We start from the raw sequence: 18812 nt of genomic DNA, 5'->3' as shown, positions 1-18812 counted from the left end.
TTTGTCAAGATCCTGTTGCAAGGATGCCACATCCTGGATGGAATTAATTGGGCTGGATAATTTTGTGTCATCTGCAAACACTGATACATTACTTACAACACCCTCCCCTAAGTCATTAATGAACAAGTTAAATAAAAGTGGACCCAATACTGAGCCCTGGGGGACCCCACTAAGAACCTTACTCCAAGTAGAGAATGTCCCATTAACAACCACCCTCTGTACCCGATCCTGTAGCCAGTTTCCTATCCATGTGCAAACGACTTCATTAAGCCCAACAGACCTTAGTTTAGAAAGCAGTCGTTTGTGGGGCACAGTATCAAACGCTTTGGCAAAATCCAAATAGATCACATCTACTGCCCCCCCACTATCCAGAATCTTACTTACCACATCATAAAATGCAATCAAATTCGTCTGACATGACCTATCCTTCATAAAGCCATGCTGATTGTTGCTCATAATGCCATTCATTAGGACAAAATTTTGTATGTGATCCCTTAACAAGCCTTCAAATAATTTGCCCACCACAGATGTCAAGCTTACTGGCCTATAATTGCCAGGCTGAGATCGTAATCCCTTTTTAAATATTGGAATAACATCAGCTTTTCTCCAATCCATAGGCACCATACCAGATGACAGTGAATCTGAGAAAATCAGAAATAAGGGCTGGTCTAAAACTGAACTAAGCTCTCTTAGAACCCGGGGGTGTATGCCATCAGGCCCTGGAGCCTTGTTTACATTAATTTGTATTAAAGCTTTTTGAATCATATCCTGAGTCAGCCACTGACTAGATTGAGCTGAACCATTCGTGCAGTTATTAAGTGAGCCTGTGAACCCAGACTCCTCTATTGTATACACTGAAGAAAAGAACTGATTTAACACATTTGCCTTATCTGTATCTGTTACAACCATACTGATACCATTATTTAATGGAGCAACACTCTCAACCTGCATCTTTTTACTATTAATATATTTAAAAAACTTTTTAGGGTTAGTTTTCACCTCCACCGCAATTAACTCTTCATTTCTTTTCTTAGCCTTCCGGATTGCTGATTTACAACATTTATTACAGTGTTTATATTCATTAAATGCAGCTTCTGTCCCTACAGATTTGTAGTTTTTAAATGCCTTTCTCTTCTTTCCCATTAACATCTTTACCTCTGTATTAAGCCACACAGGATGATTCTTAGAGCTTCTACGTTTAGTCCTTAAGGGAATAAATTGAGAACAGTAATGATTTAATATCATTTTAAAGGACAACCATTTCTGTTCTGTGTTTTTAGCTGAAAACCTAATGCCCCAATCAATGCTCTGTAGGGCAGCCCTCAAGGCACTAAAATTAGCTTTGGCAAAATTCATGGTTTTTGTTGCCCCAGTATATTTTTGTTTTTTGCACCAGACATTAAAAGATATAACATTATGGTCACTATTACCCAGGGGTTCAATGACTTGCACATTTGCTATAAGTTCTGGGTCATTTGAGATCACTAAATCAAGAATAGCATTTTTTCTGGTAGGCTCCTCAACAACCTGTGCTAAAAAATTGTCGTGCAATAAGTTTATAAACTTGCTCCCATTAACTGATCTAGCAGTACCGTTGCTCCAGTCAATATCTGGGTAATTAAAATCCCCCATTATCATTACTTTACCTAAACTAGCAGCCTTTTCTATTTGCATTAGGAGCTTTGTCTCTTCCTCCTCACTTACATTAGGGGGTCTATAGCATACTCCTACAATTAATTTGCTGGATTCTTTACAATTGGTGAAGAACTCCACCCATACGACTTCTGGCCCCTCATTTTCTAACATAACCTCCTCCTTTATATGAGCTTTTAAATCCTGCCTAACATACAGACATACCCCTCCTCCTTTTCTATTGCCTCTGTCCCTCCGAAACAAAGTATAGCCACTGATATTTACTGCCCAGTCATGCGACTCATTCAGCCATGTTTCGGCCACACCAATCACATCATATTTTCCTTCCATCACCAGCAGCTCCAGCTCTCCCATTTTACCAGTCAGACTTCTTGCATTTGTAAACATACATTTAATACTCGCACCATATTGAACATATGACATGTGGTCCTCCCTATCCTTAACAGTATCCCTAGCCAAATCTCCTCCCCCATTTTCCCTTTCTTTGCCCACTATCTCATCTAACCTGTCTACCACTGAATCTTTTACTGAACCCTCCCCCCCACACCTAGTTTAAAATCTCCTCCAACCCTCTAGCCATCTTCTCTCCCAAAACAGCTGCCCCATCATCATTGAGGTGCAGCCCATCCCTAGCAAAGAGCCTGTAGCCGACTGAAAAATCAGCCCAGTTCTCCAAAAACCCAAAACCCTCCTCCCTACACCAATCTTTTAGCCACGCATTAATCTCCCTACGCTCCCGCTGTCTCCTTAGCGTTGCTCGTGGCTCAGGTAATATCTCTGAGAAAATTACCTTGGAAGTCCTCGCCCTCAGCTTTGAACCTAGTTTTTTAAAATCATTTTTGAGGACTTCACCACCTCCTCTAACTTTGTCATTGGTACCTATGTGTACCAAGACCGCTGGGTCTTCCCCAGCCCCTCCCAATAATCTGTCAACTCGTTCCACCACATGCCGAACCCTAGCACCAGGCAAGCAGCAGACTGTTCGGCATGTAGGGGCCTTGCGACAGATTACCCTATCCACCTTTCTAATAATTGAATCCCCTATAACTAGAACCTGCCTTTCCTTCCTTGCACTCCCCCCACCACCCGTATTAGAGCCACTGCCTCCCGGGGTGCTCCGAGAGTCAGACTGCTCCATACATGCCAGTTCGGAGTTTTCCTCCCCAGCATCTTCAGCCAAAACGGCGAATTTGCTGTTTTGGACAAACTGTGGACCAGCCCCCCTACTCTTCTGTCCCCTACTCCCCCTCTTGACTGTCACAAACCTTCCTCCCTCATTAGCCTCCACTGCCCCTTCTCCTCCCCCCACTCCACTAGCCCCTGCCAGTGGTTGCTCTGCGAGCCTCCTTTCCTGCCCCTCGTTTGCCGATGCTCTCAGTGCTGCAAGTTCACCCCTTAGAGTCTGCAGCTCAGATTCCAAGATGAAAACCCACCGACATCTCTCACATGTAAATACTGCATGGAACTGCTGCTCCAACACCACATACATGTGACAAGACACACACTGAGTAATACCAGCAAACCCACTCATATTTACACTGGGTACTTACAGTCTCCCAAATGTAATTCCTCACCAACACCTTTTCAGTTTTAAACGCCTTAAGGTTTTTAACGCTGCTTAACACTTAATTCACATGCAACACTTCGATCACATGCAACACTCGCTAAGCAGCTCCCACACTCGCTTGCCTTCACAAGTGTAAGATTGTATGGCATCAAGGCCCAGGGAGTGCGTTATACTCATGTACAATGCCTCTACATCTAGCCCCACCAGGATACAGTCCGAATCCAAAATTAAACCATTGATTTCCCTCAATAAATGAGAGGTGTCTAATATAAACAAATCTAATTGTGACACCAAAGGTTGTAACACCACAATGTTGTAGCAAATACGACTACTGGAGTCACGTGACTTTACCCTTAAAAGGACGTAATTTCCGGTCTGCCGGTCTCTTGACAAAGCCGCAGGTAGCTTCCCCCTTTCTCTTGAGGATGATGCTCAACAGTGGAATAAGCGGTTGTGACATTTGGATGTGAGCACGGAGCGTTGAGTATTCGGTGTGGGAGGTGATCCATTACGGTCAGTACATTTTCTCTCTTGAACAGCGGCCTGCTACAGCGTTGGATGAACATGATTGCATAGCGATTGCTACACCACCAAGGCACTGTGACTCTGATGTCCATTGGATATACATAAGTGACAATCTTTTTAGCGCCTAATGTTCATATGACACAGTGTGAAATATTCTGGGCACCAAATATTTAACCCCACACCGGCTCCGCCCCCACATACCGCTATATATCATACTACTCACTAACCTTACGGGATTATAGGGATATTGGGATCCCCACCCCCCAAGCAGAGCTGCTTATTTTAAATGGTTTTAGTAATTTTGGCATGGTGATAATAAATATTGCTTTTTAATACAACTACTTTCGTATGGCCTTGGTTATCTAGCATTGTTCATTTGCATTTGGAGGCTAATTCCCATATCGGTGTGGGTAAATATGGTAATTTAAAATAAATGTGGACACCTCCATTAATGCGGGCTATAAATTAGCCATTATTAATTGCATGCTCCTTGCTGGGGTTAAATAGGTATTTAATCAGCCAACCTTACCAAACAACCAGATGTTTCAATGTATGGCCACCTTAAGACAAAGTTGATGGACATGTGTCTAATATATTACTGTGGTACTGTACTTTTTACCCCTTCAAAAAACTGTCCTAGTCCTACATTTTATGTAGCACTTTCAACATAAATCATTTAATTCTCTTTAGAATAATGTCTTACAAAACTGGACTTAAATATGGAAAAACAAACTTATAAAAGTATATTTAAACAGACATTTCATAAAATAATAACTATACCAATTATTTAAGGTTTTGTAAGGACTCACAGTGATGGTCTAGTGGGCGGCTGGGTCCCCCGCCATGTCTCCGGCGGGGACGCCCGCCGCATGCGTCCTTTCGTCCCAGTGTCTAGTCGCTCTATGGCGCGCGCACCGGCGCTCTTCCTGGTTTGATGAAGTCACGAAGTTCAAATAGTATAAAAGGGGAATTCAGTGTTCTGCAAACTGCCTGTTGTTAGGTTCAATTTACCTTGTTCCTGGGTGCTTTATAACTTGAATCCTGATTTATCTACTGTGTTTTGACCCTTGCCTGCCTGTTTGACCTCTCCAATCCTGATCCTACCTGTCTGTGACTATTCTGACCTCTCCAATCCTGATCCTTTGCCTGTCCACTGACTATTCTACATTCTCCAATCCTGATTCCGGCCTGTCTGATGATTCTGTGCTTGTGCTGGCCTGGCCTGCCTGTTCCTGGTGGTGTTCTTCCTTCAAGTATCCTGGTGAGACGATCGTGCCCCTTTGCTCATCCAGAACCATTAGCTTAGCTCCTCTCTCAATTAAGACCTGGCGGCATCCATTTAGCCGAGGGCTCCTCCTGAGGTGAAAAGCGGCGGTTAAAGGCAGAAGTGAGAGCCGAGACCAGGGAGCTTAGCTTGGGTTCGGGATATAGGGTGCCGAACGTGACAGGTTTAAGTCGTTGCTTTGTCTCAATACAACTTTATTTTTCTAGATAATTCTATAATTCTGTTGAATACTGCAGCTTTATGGTAGCAAAGGCAGTCTGGAACAGCTAAGCTGCCTTTCATTTTACTCCTATGCAAGAGAGCTGTTCTGATTTTGAGAGGATGGTGTATACAACTAATAAAACATCTCCTAGAGGTGAAGAAATTATTATAGAGTGTAAACATTCTGTACAAATTTTAAAAAGTAATGATGATATAAATGTTATTTATATGTAAAGTTACAACAAATGTTGCTTACATAGCAAAACAAAGAATCCTATCAAAGTATGTTACTATGAAGTTTAAAATAGCCAATAACTATTAGTTTTGAATCTATTTTTTTTAAAATATGGATTTGAATTTACCCAAGGGATACTTACATGTTATCTACCTTTGTATTTGCAATATAATTTAGGGGAACATATATGGATTGTGCTTGATGGACCTGTGGATGCTATATGGATCGAAAACTTAAACTCTGTTTTAGATGACAACAAGACTCTTACTCTTGCAAATGGAGATCGCATTCCAATGGCTCCAAACTGTAAAATAATCTTTGAACCTCACAACATTGATAATGCTTCTCCAGCAACAGTTTCAAGAAATGGTATGGTGTTCATGAGTTCTTCAGTTTTAACCTGGAGTCCCATCCTTGAGGTAAAATGTCCATATATAAAGTTAAAATATCCTCGTGTTATGTGGCTAATAGTTCTTTAATGTTTTAACTCAAATTATCTGTCTCTTTAAAGGGAGGGTAAGTTCCTCTTACATTATTTAATTTCTGGTATAAACAGCTGAATACAACTGAAGACTTTTTTTCAGTTGCTTTTTATTTTTGAATATTGACGTTTAAAGTTTTATTTTTCATCTTCTAATTCCTCCCTAGTGCAGACCTGGGGGAGAGAGTGGGGTCATTGATACTGTTAACTGTTATAATTCCATATTTAGTTTATACATTTCTTATCTTTGGCCCTGCTGAGAATGATCCCTGACTTCCAGTAAAATGAGCTGCTCATGCAAGACTGTCACGCTCTCACTGAAACCAGTGCAGTAGGACAGCACAGTCTTTGCTCTAACAAAATACGGACCATTAACAATGTAGGATGCAATGTGCAAAATGCAGAAAAAGGCTGTACTTTACTTTTTTTTGCACCTTGCACACTGTGTCCTGCATTGTGTAACCAGTGGCATGCCCCTAGAATTGAGTGCTGACTGCAGTTGCTTGGTCCAAGATGAGCGGGGGGATGGCAAGGCACATAAGTGTCACCCTGCCTACCCCCCCCCCCCCAACTTATGGGTCATTCAGATGTGCAAGTTAGGAAGCATCAGGATTTTTTATCTGGTGCTCAGTGTAGAGACCAGCAGTCCCCAAGGTGCAAGTGCTAGGTATACTAGCACTAAGGGGCTTTTTTGTCCTGGGGATTTAACATTTGCCCCTAATGTCTTCATTTATTCCTGCTTTTGTAATTGCAACACTAGCCTTCCTGTAGTCCCTACCACTCAAACCATCACTTCAAAGTTTAAGAAGTCATTACTTGACAGGGCATAATTCCTGGCAACTTGAAACTAGTACTGTATTCCCAAGACCAGCTGCATAATCTATGCAAGGAAGCAATAACATAACCCTGCTAGATATGGATGTAACCCTGCTTAGCTTTGTTAAATTAATTTTTCAGTATAAAAATAAAAACTGGGTAAATGGAGAGGCTGTGCAAAATAAAAAATATTTTTAATATAGTTAGTTAGCCAAATATGTAATGTATAAAGGCTGGAGTGACTGGATGTCTAACATAACAGAACAGAACGCTAGTTCCTGCTTTTCAGCTCTCTTGTTTTCCACTGACTGGTTACCCTGGTGACCAATCAGGGACCTATCAGTAACTTGAGGGGGGCCACCTGGGCCATAACTGTTGCTTTTGAATCTGAGCTGAATGCTGAGGATCAATTGCAAACTCACTGAACAGTTGTGTCCCATGTGATCCCCCTTCAAGTCACTGACTAACTCAGAGTTAGCAGGGGCAATCCTGGCCGCTCCCCCGCCTGAGGCAGCAGCAGTTGCTGCCGCCCTCCCCTCCCCCGTGCACTAACCTTTTTGCGCCTGAGGGGGTCCAGGGGGGTCCACGAGGGCGGCAGAGAAGGCCAGGACGCTAGCGCAGAGAGCCTAACTGCGCTAGAAGAGCTGAATTTCCGGTTTGAAAACCCGGAAATTCGGCTCTTAAAGTACCAGGAGCGGCATTTTTGCCACCCCTGGTACATAGTTGGTCGCTGCCGCCTGAGGCAACAGCCTCAACTCGCTTCATTGGCGAAGCGCCCCTGAGAGTTAGAAAGCTGAAAAGCAAGAAGTAGTGTTCTGGCTATTATGTTCTTTATACATTACATTTTTGCCTAACTAACTATATTAGAAACATTTTTATTTTGCACAGCCTTTCTATTTATCCAGTTTTTATTTTTACACTGAACTGTTCCTTTAAGGACAACTCTGAACTGGCATGTATGGAGAAAGCCAAGTCCCAGAGCACCCTGCTTGCGGGGCAGTCACTCTAATATGGGATAGGGAGGGAGTGTTAGGAATTACAGGCTATAATAATACAGGTATGGCATCTGTTATCCATAAACCCATTATCCAGAAAGTTTTGAATTATTGGAAGGTTATCTCTCATAGACTGAAATTTAATCAAACAATTCAAATTTTTTTAACTTATTTTCTGTAATAGTAACACAGTACCTTGTACTTGACCACAACTAAGATTTATTTATTTTGGAGGCAAAACAATCCTATTGGGTTTAAATAATGTTTAGCAGATTTTAAATATGGAGTTCCAAAGACCCCTTATCCAGAAACCCAGTTATCAGCCCCCCCCCCCCCACACACACACACACACACTGGGAGCCTAGTGATTAAAAACAAAAACACACATTGGGTTTCAGATGTTTTTTTCTATTTGTTCTGGATCAACTTGTAGTTAGGCTGCTTTCAAAAAAGGTTAAACACTGGGAGCCTAGTGGTTAAAAACCAAAACACACAATGGGTTTCAGATGTTTTTTCCTCTTTGCTCTGGATCAGCAGTTGGGCAGGTTTAAAAAACTTGATGGATACTTTTTCTACTTTATCTAAAATATTACTATATTTCTGAGGGTCGTATTTCACTCTTCACTCTTTCACTTTATCTTATATTGTTTTCCTACCCAGGGGGTCTTTGATTTTTTACTTACAGCCCGAATTTATGCTGTTCAGCAGGGTGATGCCAGTGCAACCTGGTTGGATAATTTATAGCCCTACATTATCCTAAAGCTCATACTACTTCCTCTTAGCTAGGTAGTTGGTAGACACCCCCCTGTGTGGAGAATAACTTACATAACAATAATTTAAACAGGCCCTCCCTTTTTGCCATGTTTATTTTTTTTAACTGAATATTTGCATTTTGTTATAGGGATGGTTGAAAAAACGGTCCAAACAAGACGCAGACATTCTCAGAAAACTGTACAGTGCCTCATTCTCTGAATTATACCGGTTTAGTGTACAGTCATTAGAAAACAAGATGGAGATGGTGGAGGCATTTATCATCATGCAAAGCATCAACATGTTGCAAGGGCTTATTCCACCTAAGGTAAACTTTCAGTTCAATAAACTTCCGTACATTGCTCTTCTTAACTGTTTTGACACTAGAATTTTGTCTATTTTTAGGATCAAGGAGGCGACATAACTGCAGAACACTTAGAGAGGCTCTATGTATTTTCTTTAATGTGGAGTATTGGTGCTCTACTGGAGCTTGATGACAGATTGAAGATGGAACAGTGGCTTCGCTCTCATGATAGTGTGCTTCTGGATCTTCCAAAAATCTCACCAGGAAGTGATGACACAATGTTTGACTATTATGTAACCACAGAAGGTAAGTAAAACAAGGAATACATAGTAAGTTTGGTTTCTCTTTATTATTTTTCATGATTCTCAAGTATGTAGTATGATGCAAATTAACAAATCATTGTCTAATCTAAATGTAAGAGCATTGAATTATAATTTTGTATTTATATTCCACCCATAAGATGCAAAATGATGTAGAATGAACTACCAAAGTTAAACTTGTTATAAATGTTCCTGTCTTTCATACAATTCTAGGTGAACTGTATGATCATTGGTATGTATGTATGGCTAATGAGTGATTTGTTCAAAGAAATCAGTGTTAATTAGCCAAAATGATCTTCCATTAACCCAGTTAACCTCTGATATACATGTCTATGTTATGAGTGCATCCTTGAAGTATTTCCTAGGACATAATAGTTCAACGTTAGTAGTTTGATGTATTTTAGTTTTATCTAACACAACAAATGTTCAACAATAATTAAAAATATAAACTTTAATCTGAGAATCCACAATTTTTTCAGTAACTTTTATCTGCCTCCCTCTCTCAGCAGAATTGCTTGCTTGCACTGTTTCTCTGTCGCCTTTTATACCCCCTATTTATTCCAAAGCTGTCTCCTAGACACACCTTACTGCTTTGTGCTTCTCTGCTCATTATTCTGCTTGTTATTTCATATTAGTTTTGCTTTTGTTTCTTGCTCATGTTACTACTTTTCCTACTTTTGATTTTGTTTGCTTCATCTCCTCAGTACGTGTTGTGTGTCTCATTGCAACAAAGATCCTGCATAGGTCTCCTCTGCCCTCCCTTGACATCACAGCAGCTGAAACACAACATTTTTTTAATGTTACATTTAGTCATAGTTTGTTCTGAAACTACAAAAACCAAGATTCTGTAATCTCTGTGTGAGTAACTGTGGTTAGATTTACATTTTGGATGGGATGGGAAATACTTTAGTTCTCATGGCTAGAGCATTGTGGCACACTGCTGACAGTGTAATCTATGATACTATAGCTTTTGACGATTTTACCTCCTTTCTCATCTCCTCCATTACCCAGTGCTCTTCCCTTGTCAGATTAAAATTTGGGGACTTTAGGTGCAGTTCTTCTTATTTGTATTGCTGGACTGATCTGGAAAGGAGGTGTAAATGTAGAGGGTGGTTTAAAATCAGATGATTTTAAATAATATTAATTTTCTGATAATACCTCATTTTCACCTAACAAACTTTCCAGGTCAGTCAGTAGATGAGTAGATAGATTAATTATATGCAGGCCATCGATCTATTCTGGCTTTTGTGTCATGGTTTCACTTGATAGTTTTCTCTGGAAACGATATGCCCATTTCCCATGATCTCTCAGCACTCTTGGTTCTTTGATCTGTATTATTTTGTGCCATATTCTACATCTGTGTCTTCTTTTGTAGTGGGTTTCCCTAAAGAACTTGCAGATGACCAAGCGATATTGTCTAAATCGATATCATAGTCGGTATTTGCCTTACAGTATTTTTAGATGGGATTCTAGGTCTTTTGGAATATTTAGTTATATTATGCCACTTGTATACTTGCTTCCTTAGGTAATCATAGTTATCTCCGCCAAATTTAGATTTCTTCAGTTCCATAGTATTTTTCATATTTGTCCAGATCAGTCTGGAGTTTACATGCAAATATCACCTATTGTGGCTGTGAATTCTTGTTTGAACTGGGCGACCATCTGCTGCACATTCATCAATTAATTTGTAACTTGCTGATAAGAATTTGCATTAATTCATTAGAAAATTTATGAAGAACCCTTTCCCGCTTATCTTTTGCTTCAGTGATTAAGATACTTGATGGATATTTGTGTACCCTCAGTCCACGTGGGACCATTTCTCTTTCTATATAGCTTTCCAAAGTTGAGATGTTACAGTTTTTTTTTAAAACTTGATGCAGTTTGCTTTTAAGTTGTTGAGCTGGATAAACACCTGCCACATTTATAACTTTGATAGCCCATGAGGGTTCGCAGCCCCCCATTAGTCTTTGCAACACTTTATTTTTTTAAATGTTATAGTTTCTGTGGAATATTTGTTGACTTTATAGTATAGTTAAAGTTTATTAACCAATTAGTCATCTTTTAATGATCTACTGTAGTTTTTACTATAAAGAGAAATGTATACCTTAACTCCAACTTTTGTAATATAATAATATTTAATACATGTTTTTACTATTGAATTATTAAACTACTGTATGGTTTTGTTTGTAGAAATAAACCATATAGCAATATAAAACAGAAAACTACTGAGTAAACTACCAACACCATATCCTATGGGGGAACTGTGTAATTGTTAACCCATAGGAGTTAACCTAGCTGTTGCTGAACTATACCCTCTGCCAAGTGATTCTTCGCCAGGAAGGATTGTGATTATCACTAAGTGGCAATAGTTATACAGTGGACCAGCAAACTAAAGTAACAACACTATCAGCCACTGATTTGGAGAGGATTAATTCACAAGGGCCCCAACGTGCACAAATCATTTGGGACTGTGACAGGGGAATTCATAAAGCATTACAGTTGCTTTATACATTACATGATAGTGTTAAACTGCTATTGTTTTTATAATACGCTGTTTGTTTAATATTGTTGGTTACATTCAGATCCCTTCCATTTGCTTCTTTCAAATAATAAAAAGGGATCTTCTTGATTAAACACCATTCACCTTGCTATGGTTAATCTGGGAAAGATACTGGGTGTTACTGAGTGTGCTGGAGTTTCCTATTCATAAATATTGGCTTTACCCAAGGGTGTTCTTCATGAATAATTTATTTTAGCATATGTTTTATTGTCTGGTTTTTAACATGGTTACAGCAATCAGCATCTGCTTCATTTTAAATTCTAACGTGATGCTGATACTAAAAATTTTCTTTTCAAAATATTAATCTACATTAAGGGGCAGATTTATCACAGGTCAAAGTTCGAAGTTAAAAAAAACTTTGAATTCAAAAAGACCAAGCAAATGGAGGTCAATGTTTTTTGGGGTGTAAGTGGGCCGAATTCGGCCTACTTCGAATCGTGCGATCGTACTTCGATCTAAGTTTTTTTAAGTTTGACCTTCGATCTCCCAAACTCTCCAAATTGCCTCCATACAGGTTCTAGGAGGTCCCCCATAGGCTAAAACAGCACTTTGGCAGCTTTTAGGTGGCAAATGGTCGAAGTTGAAGTTTTAAAGAGACAGAACTTCAAAAAAATTCGACCTTCGAATTTCAGCGTTTTTTTCAACTTCGAATCGAAGTTTGACTATTCGATGGTTGAAGTACCCAAAAATTTATTTGAAATTCGAAGTTTTTGACTTCTAAACTTCAGTTCGAACCTTCACTTCGACCTTTGATAAATCTGCCCCAAAAAGTTACCTATAGGTCATGTTGGGATTTACAGTGCAGTGCCTCCACCTAGGGAACAATGAGGAGGTCATCTCAGGGAATTTCCACTAGGACAAATAAACCATACATTTTGCAAATGAAACAGATCTAAACTTTATATAAATAGTAGTGAAAGAACTTGGGCAATCTAATACACAATATACTCCTGCACTGGGGACACATGGGACCTACCTAACTCACTATAAGGTACCTGACTGTTTCTCCAGCACAGTCCTTTTTATTATCAAAGTCCCAATCCTCTAGAAGGGGTTAATAACCACACAGTTCAGTTCAAGTAGAATGTCCCTTCCCCAGAGCTCTTATACCCCAGGTAGCGCTACCTTTCCCAAAAGTACCTCTCCCGTTGGAATTTAGCAGCCGCTCCCAAGTAGCAGGTAAATGCACAAGACCTATCTTCAAATCGGGGCCCCACACTTGTATCTTTGCCAGTATCCTCCCTTGGATGGCTTAGTCACCGGGGTGCTCTCAGAGGCAATCACACTGGAGATCACAGGCAGCAGGATAAATCTCACCAGTGGCACCTTTCTTCTTCTGAGTCTCTAGCAGCTTGGCAAGGAACAGGACGGGCTCTCTCTGTGCTTCCACAGATTCAACAGCTTGGACAGTTTCACAAGACTTGGTTCTGGCTAGATCTTTCACCACACAGAGACCCTGTACAAAAGGCTCCAAAGTCAGGCACTCCCTCTCTCCCAAGGATGCACTGGGGCGCCCAGCCAATTAGATGGCTCTCCAGCCTGTAACTGGGCTGGATGATGTCACAGACAGAAAAACAGGAGAAGGATTTATCTGATCTCCTACAGAGGTTTAATGATAAATAGATAACATTGTTTTATTAATTCTCTCTGTACTGCAGCAGCTTTCATGATGTTATCTAAATGACAAAACTATGGTTGAAATTCCCATTTGTTCCCAGATGTTTTATATTAAAATATAAAAGCCCAAACTGGAGATTAAATTTCATTAGATCTGTTGATTTGCTTTTGTGCTGATATTTCCCTGCAGTAGTATGGAAGAACTATACCATATTTTACTAGAAACAATAAAATCGGATATTGGATCCCTTATCCTGAAACCCGTTATCCAGAAAGCTGAATTATGGAATGCCTGCCTGCCTTCATTTTATCCAAATAATACACATTTTTAAAGATTTTTTCTGTAATAATAAAACAGTACCTTTCCTTGATCCAAACTAAGATATAATGAATCCTTATTGGAAGCAAAAAGCCTATTGGGTTTATTTAATGTTTACATGCTTTTCTAGTAGACTTAAGGTACACAGATCCAAATTACATAAACCGTTATCTGGAAAACCCCAGGTCCCGAGCATTCTGGATAACAGGTTCCATGCCTGTATATAGTTCATTTTTCATAACTTTAAATCCATGTGCTAAACTGGTTTGCAGTTTACTGAATGAAATAAGTACCTGCTTTGAATTCTAGAACAAACAGATTAATGTGTGGTGCTTTTTGATCAATTGCCTTTTGTTTTGCAAAAAGTAATGCATTTCTTTAACTATCTTTAAGGAAAATGGATGCACTGGAACACTTCTGTAGAAGAGTATGTTTATCCTTCTGACAGCACTCCAGAATATGGATCCATCTTAGTCCCCAATGTTGACAATGTCAGAACAGACTTCTTAATCCAGACAATAGCTAAACAAGGAAAGGTAAATGATGGCAAGTACTCCACATTTCTAAGTATATGGGATAGTGTTTAGATAAATAGATTTTGTTGGCTATAAGGCTATAGGCTATAGGCTTCTTCTCTTTTAAACCAAACACAGATTTTGTTGACTGTCTAGCTATATCCAGTTAATTTTACTAGTCCTACAGTCACTTTCATTGGATTCATTTAACTCCAGTATTTCAAAATGCATTTTATAGGGACTATGTTCTAACTTTCCATTGATTGGACACCAAGTTGACAGGCATTAGAAATGATGGGGCTAAAACAAGGACTTGGCTAATGCTTCTGTATAAATTAATCACAAAAAAAGTTTTTATTCCTTAAATATTTTAGTTATAAAATGTGGTGCATAAGGGTGTGATCACATTATTCTTACAGACAAAACATTAGAGCCTCTGTACTCACCCAAATCAGTATATTAAAGAACACTTTGTGAAGAAATCTACTTTGAGCATGGGTAATCGGAGGCAAACAAATGTGACAAGGAGGACCAACCTCATATTACGTTATATTAATTACCTTAGTTAAGTAATGAGATGTTGGACAAGCAGATGTTGGAATACTTTTGGCCATATAGTATTGTGTTTATATATATATATATATATATATATATATATATATATATATATATATATATATATTTCAAACGTATGCACTCTGAGCCAGTCTTTTGCTAATGCGAGTGCAGGGTATATATATATTCTGGAAAATGAACCAGGTTGGTTGCTGTCAACTGCAATTGTGCGTGTAATCCAGCCCTAGATTCCTTTTACCTGGCACAAACAAAGTAGAGCTTTACATTTTATTTTGTTTGTTCTTATGAGCACTGTTACAATTATATTAAATTATAATATTTATTTATACACATTTCATCCACATATTAATAATTTCTTTCAGGCAGTTCTATTAACTGGAGAGCAAGGCACAGCAAAGACAGTCATTATTAAGGGATTCATGTCAAAATATAATCCTGAGAGCTATATGGCAAAAAGTTTGAACTTTTCTTCTGCAACTACCCCTTTGATGTTTCAGGTATTATATTTACAATATAAGTTATCAACTATATATCTTACAAGGAAGCCAAGCAGTAAAAAAAAAATCAGTGCCGTCCATCTTCTGTAGTACTGTGGGTCAGAATGGAAGCCAGTGTTAACCAGTCCCAGTTTTTAAACCACACCTACTTTAAACCACACCCATATTATCACAAGAACTTTTAAGACCATACGGACATTAATGATGGTATCACATCAAAAAGTCAGATTAAGACATATCCTTAAATCCATATGCCTTCTCCTCACAGCACAGCAAGCCCCAGCAAGTAATGAAACACATTTGGGACCAGGCCTGGGCTGACAATCTGTCAGTTCAGGCAATTTCCCAAAGGGCCTCTCCATCTACCAGTGAAATGCGCCGCTTCTGATTTGCGGGGTCTGGGCAGGGGTAGAGAGACTTACAGCATGCACGCTGTGATTCTCCTTCACACACACCAAGCAGCACGTGTTCCTCCCTCCTCCTAAGATCAGTTAGGGAAAGGCGAAGTCCTTCTGATTGGCCAGCAGACGGGTTAGGAGGTGTCAGAGAGTTCCCGTGCTGTTTCACGAAGCTCCTAGGAGAGGTAGGGGGGAGGTAGGGGTGTCTGTGTGTGTCTCTGTGTGTTTGTCTGTGTTTGTGTGTCTCTTTGTGTGTGTTTGTGTCTGTGTGTCTGTGTGTGTGTGTGTTTACATGTGGGCTGCTTTGTTTGTTTTTTTGCCCAGGCTGCTTTTTTCTCCCAGTCCGGCTCTGTTTGGGACCACCTTACATTTACAAATGCTTACAAACCTTCAGAACAAACTTCCCACAGACATCATAAGGCAGGCAGAGTATGGCACACAGAGGCAGAGAAGAGCAGGGCAAGCAGATTAAGGCAGGTAAAGACAAACTGATCAGGACCATGCAAGTAATCACACAAGTAACTGACCATGACCACTCCTACAGTTTGTCTGAGGTTTAAACAGGTAAACAATGCAATGTGAAACTGGAGTGTGAACAGTGTAAGGGTTTACAGTCTGAATCTAAAGTGTGAACAATTAAGGGTTGTACAGTGTGAATCTAAGGTTAGGACAATTCAGGGGTTTACAGTCTGAATCTGAGGTGTCAACAGTTCAGGGGCCAGTTAATCTCAGTACTGATAACTTTTAAAATTTACACAAGATAATGTTATTAAAATGTAAACATGTTTATAATATTTTAATAAAATAATTAAATACAATAATAATACATAGGCATGTTCAAAGGTTTTATACGTATGTTTATAGTACATTTCTTCCTTTTAAATAATGTATGCCTACCTTTACTGAAATGCATCAATATCATGTGATGTATAATCTGTGTACATATTTTTTTTTTTTAAAAATATGCAATCTTTGTTTTGTACATAAACCCACTTATGTTTTAGAGAACAATTGAGAGCTATGTGGATAAACGCATGGGAACAACTTATGGACCTCCAGCAGGAAAAAAAATGTGTGTCTTTATTGATGATATCAATATGCCAGTTATTAATGAATGGGGAGATCAGGTAAGTTAGTGGTAATATTGGTATTTTATCCCTTTTTTGGAAATAATGAGAACAGAAATAAAAATGCAAAAATTATGGGGACTCCTGGACTCCTGTAACACAACAACCCTCAGCGTATAAAAAAATAACAACATAAATAGTTACTAGTTAGATAAGGGTGGGGATTTTGTCAATAATGCTTACAAGGTAACCCAAACCATAGTATATCACTCTTCAGAGTCAAAAAATTTTTTAGACCAGCCAGCACTAGCAAAACCAGCCACCACTAGCAAAACTTGTTACAGTTTTTACTATTATAATATAAAAAAGTACTATTTCAGATTTAGTGTAGAGTTTTACTATTTCTGATTTAGAGTTTTTTAAGGACTTTTTATTTTGACCAAGAGAAAACTGTTTGATGTTGTACACAATAGTTGCATTATTATTATCCAACTATTGTCTCTTATCTCCCAGGGTTCCACAACTGTTCAGCAAAAGTCAATAATTCAGATGAGAGACTGAAAGGAAGTAGCTAGACCCTATGTTAAAAACGCACACACACACATATATATATATATATTTTTTTTTTCAGTCTCCACAGAGACCTTTATCAAGAAAACAACCAGACCCCAAACTAAATACCCCAGTGAATATAATGTGTATTTGGTGCCAAAATATGTCACTGAGATGTCATCATTTACATATACATATACAAAGCAAAATTTTTTAAAAGAGCATTCATAACAAGTGTCATGAAAGTGAACTGTGTTGTGACCACCACAGCCAGAGTAAGTATCATATTCACTTCAGGAGTATTCCTGACAGGCAAGGTAAGATAGTTTGCAAATTAAGCAAACTAGAGATCCAGTCCAGGCAGACGTGTGCCTTACCTAAGTAGCCCATGATGACGGCCAGGGATCAGATCTGTCCAAGACCTGCAATAGTAGTGAATGGGTAACCAAGGCACCACATGTATACTAGTGCATCAAGTAAAAGCAGGATGCATCATACAAGGGACTAATATCTATTGAGGAGAACTGTGTCCCCACCAAAACCATGTGCTGACTCTTTAGAGGAATATAATAGGGCTATACAGTATCTAAGTGGCTTAGAAACAGTCACATGTATTGGTATGAGTATAGAAATTAAAAAGCTCAAAGCCATACAATGTTTATATCCATAGGAGCAAAGCCATACAAGACCCTTAATATTTCACATCTTACCCCCAGCTATTAAACACTACTCTCCAATACGCAGCATGCACCATAGTAGTACTGAATGATGGCGATTAAAGGAAACAATTGAAATGAACAGTAACACCAAAAAATTAAGTGTTAAGTAATTAAAATATTATGTATTGCTGTATTTTGCTGGTAAAACTGGTATGTTTGCTTCAGAAAAATTAAAATAGTGTATATAAACAAGCTACTGTGTAGCCATAGGTGGCTATTGAGACAGAGCTAAATGGCACAGGTTAAATAGCAGATAAGCTTTGTCAAACACCATTATATTCTACAGAGCTTATCTGCTATGTTACCTGATACTTTTCTCTTTTTTCACAATAAATAGCTATGCCATGGCTACACAGCAGGTTCTGTATAAAACTATAGTAGTATTTCTGAGGTAACCACACAACTTTTTCTAGTGCAGGGTAATAGTACATCATATTTAAATTACTTTGAAACACATTTTATGTTACTGTTCCTTTAATGGAAGAGTCTCATTGACATCAAGTATATGACGTCAAAGTGACATATTTTGTCAAATACAATTATTCACAGTTTATTACCTTGTTAAAGGCTTCTCTGAAGACCCAAACGTTGATCTAATTAGATAACAATTGTGGTGAATCAAGGGAAAAATATATATTTGATGAGTAACATCACCCACTGGAAAGTAATGTGAGGGTATTGCGTCAGGTAGAGAAAGGAGGTCGTCATACTGCTCTCTCAGCCGATCATGAAATCTTCTAACAGGTGCTTCGGCCAAAAATAAAGCATTGGGCTCAACATGAAATAGTAACTTGGATGCCCATTTAACAACATTCTCATTTTAGTGGTTTTTGAAACCACAAATAACTACTTTTCTCACA

The 18812-nt window shown here is 38.9% G+C and overlaps 1 protein-coding gene across 3 annotated transcripts in view; it reads left to right on the top strand.

Moving 5' to 3' along the window:
* Nucleotides 1–18812, top strand: part of dnah5.L (dynein axonemal heavy chain 5 L homeolog) — a 236480-nt gene that overhangs the window by 134201 nt on the left and 83467 nt on the right. For all 3 annotated transcript variants that reach the window (XM_018267644.2, XM_018267645.2, XM_018267646.2), the window contains exons 43-48: nucleotides 5644–5885; nucleotides 8660–8836; nucleotides 8914–9118; nucleotides 14022–14164; nucleotides 15082–15216; nucleotides 16619–16741. In XM_018267644.2, the coding sequence (XP_018123133.1) occupies nucleotides 5644–5885; nucleotides 8660–8836; nucleotides 8914–9118; nucleotides 14022–14164; nucleotides 15082–15216; nucleotides 16619–16741 (1025 nt within the window). The remainder of the gene's footprint in view (nucleotides 1–5643; nucleotides 5886–8659; nucleotides 8837–8913; nucleotides 9119–14021; nucleotides 14165–15081; nucleotides 15217–16618; nucleotides 16742–18812) is intronic.

Source organism: Xenopus laevis, chromosome 6L, assembly GCF_017654675.1.
Source record: "Xenopus laevis strain J_2021 chromosome 6L, Xenopus_laevis_v10.1, whole genome shotgun sequence".
Classification (NCBI taxonomy): domain Eukaryota; kingdom Metazoa; phylum Chordata; class Amphibia; order Anura; family Pipidae; genus Xenopus; species Xenopus laevis.
The sequence above is the reverse complement of the archived record's forward strand: the minus strand, read 5'-3'. Positions and strand labels throughout refer to the sequence as shown.